Source organism: Pagrus major, chromosome 2 (genome assembly GCF_040436345.1).
Source record: "Pagrus major chromosome 2, Pma_NU_1.0".
Lineage (NCBI taxonomy): Eukaryota > Metazoa > Chordata > Actinopteri > Spariformes > Sparidae > Pagrus > Pagrus major.
Genome location: NC_133216.1, coordinates 20200010 through 20210163, shown reverse-complemented (window position 1 = coordinate 20210163; position 10154 = coordinate 20200010). Strand labels below are relative to the sequence as shown.

Below are 10154 nucleotides of genomic sequence, written 5' to 3'. Positions count from 1 at the left end.
GATGAAGATATCACCAGATATGACAGTGAAAACAGATAATATTAATACAGCCTAAAACTTATTTGATCTGCAAGGGGAACCTGTTTGAGCATGTTGAATAAAGTTATTTGAGGACACGCGTTCATCAGTACCACTATGAAACTGTAGGGGGCGACATTACATGTTAGCTGTGAATGCGAGCAGCCGGCTCAAACAGGAAGAAGAAGAAGCTGCACTAAGGGAAGTGCATGAAGTGCCGCAGTGTGTTCTGCTCAGTACGGTGGCGCTGCGTAGATGTTAACCTGGGTTTTTATCAGCTAATCTGAAGAAACAGACTTCCTTGTTTTTTTAAAAACTATATATAACGGCACAAAATGGCCACTGGTAAGTCAACGTGTGTTTTGACGATGTATCGATTTTGTTTGCGTTGTTTATGTTTGGATAATGAAAAGTGGGTTAAATAGCATTGAAGCTAATTTAGCGGACAGCCGCGAGGCCAGAAGGTGGGTTCCGTCTATTTCATGGAGCACAGCGCGTGTTTCCTTAGTGGGACCAAGTTTGCTTTGTCGGATAGTCCGATACATTTGATTTTATAGTAGAGTCGGCTTTGTGTTCATACTCGACTGTAAATGTGAATCAACAATTGCGCCGTTCCGTCAGGATACGGACATATTTTGCAGATTGAGCAGGGCCTTGTCGCGGCTAGCTAACTTAGCCTAGGGTGTCTGTTAGCATGAGCGTGAATACGTCTTTGTTTATACCGATGCTATTGTTTCCTAATTGAATGAGAAACACTTGTACTCTACCTAAGCTAATGTAGCTAAGCTCAAAGTTGGTAAAATTTCTATTTTTAACAGTTTGTTTAAGGCAAACTGGCAAACATTTTAATGCCCATTGTAGTTAGTTTCGTTTCAAGGTTTAGCCCGAGCCGAGACGAAATTGACCGCCATTTTTAGAGGATTGGCGTGGTGACGGGCCCGTTTGCGTGAAGCTGTCCTACTTAAGCAATGCGTTCAGCCTGATTTGCCCCAAAACTATTGTTGCATCATGAACTGGTTAATCACCTTGCCTTTTAGGTGACTCTTCAGCACATACTGTGGTGCACCACACCAATCCTACTGTATTAATGCTGTCACATTGCTTTGTCTCATTTTAGATTCAGGCTACGGTGGCTCACAAAGGTAATAAACAATGAAAACATCTCACATTCATTACCTGTGTTTTTTTGTATTGATTAGTCACTATACACATTCTTATTCAACATAACATGTCTATAAGAAATGAGATGCATAACGTGTTTCTTTCTAAGCCACATTTTTATATTGTGTCTGTAGCTACGGGTCGTACACCGGTCAGCAGAGTGGACAGGTAAGACTCTTTCTCAGATTAATGTCAACCTGTTAGTTGTAGGCATTGGTTTCAACTTGACTAACTGGTCTTTCTGTTCAACAGGCTTACGGTCAAGGTAATGGCAGTGGCTCTTATGGGGGACAGAGTTACAGCGGCTATGGACAGCAAGGTGTGACAAGCTTTATAGTATATGTCTGTTTTATAAAAGACAGTAGCAGAACAGCAGTGGTCGGGCAAACCACTGAACACTCCATCGACGCCTCTTTAATTTGTTGAATCCTCACATGAAACAGTCTTTCTTAGGCAAACCTATATTTGAGATAATTGCCCCAAACAGAGATTTGAATTTCATTTCAGTTACATTTAGATTATTGACATTGCAAGGCACTCCTACATATATATGATTTGAAAGTCATAATTGAGACAGCTGTATCCAATCAGAAGAAGATGATGTGGATCAGATCACTACATTTGAATAAAACACACCCTCATAGAAAGTCACAGAAGAAGATGCTTGTCAGTTTTGTTTCAGTTTAGTAAGATTATTTTGATTACATTTATTTTATGAAGGAGTAAAAGGACATTTAATTAGGCCAAGATTGTGATTTGTTTAATTTTGTCCTCTTTGTGTTTGACAGATGGTTATGGCCAGTCTCAGCCGCAGAGCTACGATAACTACAGCGGACAGGAATCATCTGGGTAAGACTTTAGTCTTGCTTTGCTCAGGGACCTTTTTAAAATTATGTAGTCTGATTTGTCTGCAGTTTTCTCACTGTCATGCTGTGCCTCTTAAGGGCTGAGTAACACTGAGATATAGCATATCCATTTTTAAAAATTCTAACATACAAAAATGTAAGCATTGTGTAAAACCATGCAGTATAATAACATGCATATTTGACCACAGGATCATTTATTTGCATTACTCGTGTGAGTGTTTAGTCCCTCCAAAAGACTGGAATAATTTACTGCATATGAACTGTAAGTTGCAAACATTAGGCACAGAGTGTCTTTGAATTTAGTTGAGCCTCTGACTAAACTCAACACTCACCAGAGACTCTGGTTTCCTCTTGTTTCCCCCTCTTCTCGCCATACGTTTGTGATTTACAGTAAATTTCTCCATCAGTCAATGATTCAATACATAAACAAAAAGACATAAAAGACGGGTTCATAAACGAGGGAAGATGAACCCACTTTAAATTTTTAAAAGTAAAAAAAAACTGAGCTCTAATCTCACCTGTAAACTACTAAGGGTCAGAGCAGATTGCAGCCAACCTGAATGCATTTTGCATCGCAGCTACACATTTTAACGCCTTAGTGTGGTGGAATGTTTTTTCACCCTCGAGTGTGCAAATAGCATGTCTGAAAACAAGAGGCCATAGCAATATGCAGGAAGTGTGTAGCCTGCTCAAAAAGAAGAGTTTGACCAAACTCTGTGAATTGCTTCAAACAAGCCAAAACAAATGCTGTCCGTAGTCAGTGTTTAGCATAGTTTGCCACATTTCTCAGAAGTTTACACATTCTTGTAAGCTGCTGCTGGCTGAGACACGCTCGCCTATCATCTCTAACAGCAGTAGGATGCCTGCAGGCAGTGAAATTACCTCAGCAGAAGGAGGAATGACTGATGTCTGAATTCTGTGAGATAGTGTATATAGTGACTTTGCTGTTGTAAAGAGTATTGTTACTACTCTAGAAGTAACATTTGGTTATATTTAAAATATAAACAAACTCTAATCTTTTTTTTTTTTAAAGCAACTATTTATAAATGAATAAAGTGCTTTTATGATTTATTTATTTTTGGCAACACACAAACATATATATATTACCTGAAATTGTTTTTCAGCATAAGATGGTATTCAAAAACTTTCTTCAAGGTTGGCAGGTCTCCTCTGCCCCTCTGCCTCTAGTTTCATCCTGCACGATTACACGATTGACGCAAATTTTGCATTGGCCAGTAGAAATCGACGCAAGTTTGCATCTATTCTTGTTTTTACATTGACTTTGTATGTAACTTCGACACTTCCAGGTATGGGGACAAGCCGTCTTATGGGCAGCAAGGTTCCTATGGTGGCCAGAGTCAAGGAGGAGACGGTTATGGACAGCAAAGCTCATATGGTAGCCAGGGACAAAGTGGTGGCAGTGGCGGTGGCAGCGGCGGTGGCAGCGGCTATGGAAGATGGAGTGAAGGTACAAATAACTGGTTTAAGTTCCAGATAGACTACATCTGCATTCCTAAAGTGTCTACGTATGTGACAAGTTCGATGACTTAAACAGGTTGTGTATTTACTCAATAAATCTTGTTTTGCACCAGGTGAAAGTGGTGGTCAGGGTGGGAGGTTTGGACGTGACCAAGGGGACCGCTCAGAAGGAGGGGGCTACAGAGGGCGAGGCCGTGGCAGCTATGACCGTGGCGGTTACGACCGCAGTGGTGGATATGACCGCAGTGGTGGATACGACCGTGGCGGAAGAGGAGGACCTCCTGGTATGGGGTAAGTTGCATAGTGCCACTGCCCCCAAGGTACCTCTATACACTGTGAAATATGAGACATGACTTGTTGCCACTGAACACATCATCACTCATAAACTCAAACCATCCACAAAGATGATTTTCACCACTCATCTGCTTTGTGCTCCAGATCCTCAAACTGTGGTAGTTTTTTTCTTTCTTTTCTTCAAAACCTGATCCATCAAAAGTTGTCACGGATCACGTAGGTAATATTCACCACCCTCTGCAATGTGCTCCAGGTACCTGAACCTTGTCAGATTTTTGTTTTTGTTCACAAAACCTGTATGACTTGGAAGTTTTTACACAAGAGACATGCTGGTGTTAATTACACATTGCTGTTGAGATCAAATGATGGGTACTCACACACAAATGGTGACTTAGTAGAGGTTAGAGCTGAGATGTTAGACCCACTGAGGATCTATTCGCTATCATTGGGGTCTGAAGTAAAGAAATGGAGACTGATCATGCCTGCCCAAAAAGGAGCTGTTAAGGCACCAGAGACCTGGTTGTGCAACCATATTATCCCAGAATCTGGGACAGGTTTTACCAACTCTGCAAAACGGTCAACAATTTGTCCATAAACCTGGAAGGGACACCTTGTGTCATTTTTGTGGTTGTACAGCATTTAATAAAATGTGAAAGTATTGCAAAGATTAAGAGCTCTACCTGAACAGATGTTTCTGTAAGGAGAACAATGCTGCGGCTCATCATTAAGACGGACAGAAGTGCTTTCTTGCGCATGGTAAAGCTTGTGCTCCATATTGACACATACCATGATAAACCATCTTTTTTGCTTTTGTAAATGGGGCCCATCCCCCTTTTTTGTGGAACCTGCAAAAGTACAAGTTCTCAGTTACCCTTCGTTTCTGAAAAAAGCAAAAAAATGCATTTGTAATTTTTTTTAGACCGACTTTGGTTCGATCTTAAAGCCCCACATGATGTTGTGATGTCAACTGGCACAACAATGCCTTGTTTACGGTCCATTTGTTCTACATCACGTTGTATATTCTGAAACCATTTTAAATTCCTTTGATTCAGAGAAGTGCTTTTCTGTCGCTTTTTGTCATTTGATCTTAAATCAAACAGAATGGGGGACTTTTGCTGTGGTTTCATATTTTTATCGAAGCTAAATCTCCAGCAGCCATACTTTTCATTTACCAGAAACTCAAGTTTTGGTGTTTCTTGTGCCCTGAGGACCACAGAATAGTATTTGAACAATGGAAACTCCGCTAAAACGATGTCCCTAGACCTGGAGCCTACATCTTCAGCTGCTTCACATTCAACAGGTTTCATTCAAGTGTTGTATATTTGACAATGGAGAACATATGTGTTGTGTTAACATGGATCTACATTTCATACTACAGGTATTCAGAGAGATTGAGCTAAAACTTGGACCTCAGTTAAAGGATCTCATAAACGCACTCAGTGGAAGATTGCTTATCAGTTGCTACACCCCTTCACACCAATTTGGCCTCATGTTTTTAAAATACAAATTCAGCTGGTGTTCCAGCGATTGGTATCTAATCTGGTCATGTAAAAGGAAAGTAAATTCTAAACAAATTCTTTGTAAATGGTGACCCAGTGACATGTAATAATTGTCTTCACTCGTCTGCCTGATGTTCAGTCAGAGCTGCCTAGTCGTCTGTTCATTGATCTCTAATGTCAAAGACTAACGCATTCCTCGTGTGAGACATTTCCACCATAGTCGCACACCCTGGGAGGAGTGCATACTGATGGGGATGTAGGGGAGCTTTGAGCTCTCAGTTGGGACAAAGGAAAAGCCATCATATCTCCAATTTTTCCTCTGCAGAGGTGGTGACCGTGGTGGCTACAAAAATTACGGTGGTAAGTGACGAGCATCAGAACTGTGTCGGTGGGGGAGTTAGCAAAAAGAAAAGGGGGATTAAAAAAAACTCAGTGAATGCCACCAGTTTCATGTCCAGATCCCAAGGGACTCCACCTTTTATTCTTAGCAGGATTTCTCATAAATGACTTCAGATATGGTAAAGAACATGGAGCCTGAGATGTAAAATAATGGTATTGTTGCATGAAGACAAGGGCTGATTGTATATGACAGAGGTGTTCCCAGGACGAAGAAGGAAAGCTTTCTAAAACGGGAGACATTTTGGTGGTTTTCATTTCTGGTGTAAGCTCAAAAGAAAACAGAACAATTCTGTTCTTGTTGCAAGGTGTTGGTATGTGGCGCAAAGGTATAAAAACACCCATCAGAGAGCTGTAAACATGGACATTTATTTAATTTTCTTTATCATTATGCATTGATAGGAATGAAGTTAAACTTATTGTGTGAAACAGTGTGGACAGTTTTCAGACTCCTTCCTCAAGTGTTATTTTCCATCCTCTCCTCTGTTTTACAGGATCTCGAGACTACGGCTCAAGGGATGAACCAGGTAAACCTCTCTTTGATCATCACGTGATTAAATAACTTATTTTTGTTCATCTTCTGCCTGTGCGGTGGACACAGTAAATGATTTAACTCCATATACACTGCTCAGATCAGATCTTGTTGAACGAATTATCAAAGTTAAAAACCTTTACTGATGTACATTGTTTAACGTGTTGAGAACAAACTGATGTAACAACAGTCAGTGGGAACAAAAATCATCAACTCACTGAGGGCTGCATGAATTTTATCATGGCAACTCATAATGTGACTCAGTAGTGTGTTTTATGCACTCCCGACAACATCTGTGCATGCTCCTGATTAGTCGACGGATGGTGTCCTGGGTGATCCCCTCCCAGACCTAGATCAGGGCATCAGTGAGATCCTGAACGGTCTGTGGCCGTACTTGCCCGGCGTCTGATGCAACGATCCATAAAGTCCCATAGGTGCTCGATTGGATTACAGCAGGGGAACGAGAGGTCCAGTCAGTGGCATTAATGCCTTCACCAGGATACAAAGTCTGACAATTGCTTTGAGGTGACTGATCCACCACCAAACCGGTCATGCTAGATGTTACAGGCAGCATAACCGGTTTGAGGTTTACCATGGCGTCTCCAGACTCTTTCACGCCTGTAACGTGCTCAGTGTGCATCTGCTCTCGTGTGAAGAGAACAGGGTGTCAATTCTGGTGTTTTCTTGCGAATGCCAATCAAGCGTGCTGGGCTGTGAGCACACGTCCCACTAGTGGAGTCTGTTTGACAGTTTGATCAGAAACATGCACACCAGGAGCCTGCTGGGGGTCATTTTGTAGGGTTCTGGCAGTGCTCCTCCTGTTCCTCCTCGCACAAAGTAGCAGATACCGGTCCTGCTGCTGGGTCTATGGCCCTGCCCAGCTTTCCTTGTGTCTCCTGGTATCTCCTCCATGCTTTTGAGTGCTGAGAGAGACAGCAAACCTTGCTACTGCATGTATGGATGTGCCATCCTGGAGGAGCTGGTCTACCTGTGCAACCTGATTTAACTGCAGGTGCCGCCTCATGCTACCAGTAGTGACAAGGACACTAGGAGAACTCAAAACTAGAGAATGATCAGTCAGGAAGGATAAGGAGAGGGCGCAGTTGTCTGTGGCCGCCACATGAAAAAGACCCTTCCCTTTTGGGGGTTGTCTTGCTTTTGCCTCTCCATTGCACCTATTTCACCAAAGCAGGTGAAATTGATTCACAATCACTTGTGCTTCCTTAATGGACAGATTGATATCTCTGAAGTTTAGCTGACTTGGTGTCATACTGTGACGTTTTAAGTGTTCACTTAATTTTTTTGAGCAGTGTATAATCATTGCTCATGTCTTCTCTCCATTGATCTTCTTCACAGCTGGTGAGCAGGACAACTCTGACAACAACACCATTTTTGTCCAGGGACTGGGAGAAGAAGCCACAGTACAGGAAGTCGGCGACTACTTCAAGCAAATTGGTATTATCAAGGTACTGAATGATTCTTTTGGCATTTTGTCTGCATCTGCAGTGTACTCTAGTTCATGTTACTTGAATGTTAGTTTTTGTTTTTAAGCAAATCAATGACAGATTGGCTTTTCTTCATGAAAATCAGTTGCTTAATACTTTTTTCAATTTGTTGTATTAAATTTTATGCTTTCATTTTGTACTTTTAGGTAAACAAGAAGACTGGCCAGCCAATGATCAACATCTACTCTGACAAGGCCACTGGTCGGCCAAAGGGAGAAGCTACAGTGTCGTTTGATGACCCACCTTCTGCCAAAGCTGCTATTGATTGGTTTGATGGTAGGAGCACTGGACAATCTTTGAAATTCTCTAATCACACTCCCATATCATTCAGTGTCCCTGTAACAGCTTTGTTGCCTTGTCATTTCAGGAAAGGAGTTCAGTGGCAAACCTATCAAAGTATCATTTGCCACCCGCAGAGCTGAGTTCACACAGCGAGGAGGCGGTGGAGGTGGAGGAGGAGGAGGAGGAAGGGGTGGACGAGGAGGTGGGTCTTAACTGAGCTGTCCGAAATATCTAGGTTTGAAATAAATTGTTGTATTAATGCTGCAGTGAAGTTTTTTGACCAGTTGTTGTTCATTAGGTTTCAGAGGTCGTGGTGGTGGTGGAGGCCCCAACTTTGACATTAAGGGAGGAGACTGGCCCTGCCCCAACAGGTTTGTCTATATTTTATGCTTTTTATGTAATTTTCAAGTTGTTTTGTTTTTTCAGAAATGGGAGATGGCTCTCATTTTGCTTCAGTTGTGAAGTTTGTATGTATAAAATGCCCATCTGATTTCTGTCCTCAGCTCATGTGGCAACATGAATTTTGCACGACGACAAGAGTGTAACAAGTGTGGTGCACCCAAACCAGGAGATGCAGGAGGATTCGGAGGAGGAGGTGAGTGCTTTGATTTGATGTCACTGCTGGAGAAAAAGGAAGAAACACTTGAGACTGTAAACCAAAAAAATGAACAAAGAAAAGCTGCCAGTAATTGTAGGCAGTTTGTGGATATCTTCCTCTTGTTTTACTGACTTTGTTGACTGTGTTTGCAGATCGTGGAAGCAGAGGTGGTTATGGTGGTGACAGAGGTGGTGGCTTCAGAGGACGTGGAGGAGGTTTCCGTGGGGGAGACCGTGGCGGCTACGGAGGTGGTGGTGGCGGCGGCGGATTCGGCGGTGGCTACAAAATGGGAGGAAGGTTGGTTGAAACCTTATTTTTTGCATTATATACATTTTGCAAAAACTGACCTTCTGCGTGATGATGCATGTATATGATCCCTGGGTCTTTGCTGATGTAGTTTTATCATATGGCCAGAAGAGGGCGTAGCCTGTCTGAGATTAGACAACAATTTCTGTAACTGTAACAAATGCTGTGTCCCATTGTCTTACTGTGTTAAGTGTACTGTAGTCCAGTCTTTGTTGTACATTGTCTATGCATGAAGTTCTGTTTTAAACTTATAGGACATTGTACAATACTAATGCTGTTGGATATTAAAGCCTCGGTTTATTTTGAATACTAATTGATATAGTTTTACTTAATTTGGCCACTTTTCTAGTGTGAATTTGCTACGTGTTTAACTCCAAATTGAGTATTCAGTCTCATCTCCAGCCATTTTAAAGTCCCTGCTTATTATGTAGTCAAGCTGTGAAGTCTGTCTAGAGTCTAAATGTTCATGCTACACCCTTCACTTGGTATTTTTATTCCCCTTGAGGGTCTCGACTATATAAATGTTTTGATATATTACGACTCACTGAAGGTGAATTGCCGTGTTAAAGGACGATCTGCTTGTAACGAAAGTAAATGATGTTATCCATTTACAGAGGGTAAAGTAGTGGGTGAATGAGACACGTCGACACCATATTTCACCCTCGTCTTCCTCGTTAATGCAGCGGTTGATTCAATGACGACAGTGGATGTTGGTCTTTTGGTAACAGAACATCTTTGTCCTCTCCCCTCAGAGGTGACCGCAGAGACGACAGAAGAGACCGGCCATACTAAGTGTTGAGCAGATGGAAACCATTCCAGCCCTGGAGTTCGCCATGGAGGAAGTGTTTAGTTTGGGGGAAGGGGACATGGACCAGACATTCTGATCTATGTACCTTTTATACATCCTGACTGCTCATCTGCTAGAGAGGGGAACGATGTGTTGAGATACTGTGACGGGACTTTGGGGCTGATTGGCATGTGGTCAGATGTTTGTGTTGGGTTTATTTTTTGTTTCATTTCTTTGTACATCTTTTTAATTTTCCTCAGATTCTAGTTGCAGATGTTTTGTCAGGTAGATGCGTACCATTGTTTTGTATGAACGGAAATGTTTTACTTGGGTTCTTTTTTTTTTTTCTTTCCAAAATGATATTAAAAACTGTGATCTTTTCCCTGTGCTTTGTGTGAGTTGATATACATCATTTGCAACACATGAGTCTA

At 41.8% G+C, this 10154-nt stretch overlaps 1 protein-coding gene across 3 annotated transcripts; it reads left to right on the top strand.

The window, feature by feature from the left end:
- The first annotated feature begins 251 nt into the window (after positions 1-251).
- On the top strand, positions 252-10103 carry taf15 (TAF15 RNA polymerase II, TATA box binding protein (TBP)-associated factor). 3 transcript variants are annotated; one of them, XM_073482647.1, is made up of 16 exons: positions 252-363; positions 1136-1160; positions 1314-1347; positions 1432-1498; positions 1968-2028; positions 3353-3513; positions 3638-3815; positions 5643-5677; positions 6208-6240; positions 7602-7711; positions 7897-8026; positions 8118-8234; positions 8331-8403; positions 8536-8627; positions 8783-8927; positions 9689-10103. In XM_073482647.1, the coding sequence occupies exons 1-16, from the start codon at positions 354-356 to the stop codon at positions 9726-9728; spliced, it is 1311 nt and encodes a 436-aa protein (XP_073338748.1). In that variant the 5' UTR covers positions 252-353; the 3' UTR covers positions 9729-10103. The 3 variants fall into 3 exon arrangements, with proteins under 3 accessions (XP_073338748.1, XP_073338755.1, XP_073338762.1); XM_073482654.1 differs by having other exon boundaries at positions 273-363; positions 1432-1444; XM_073482661.1 differs by lacking the exons at positions 252-363; positions 1136-1160; positions 1314-1347; positions 5643-5677 and having other exon boundaries at positions 1467-1498.
- The last annotated feature ends 51 nt before the right edge of the window (positions 10104-10154 follow it).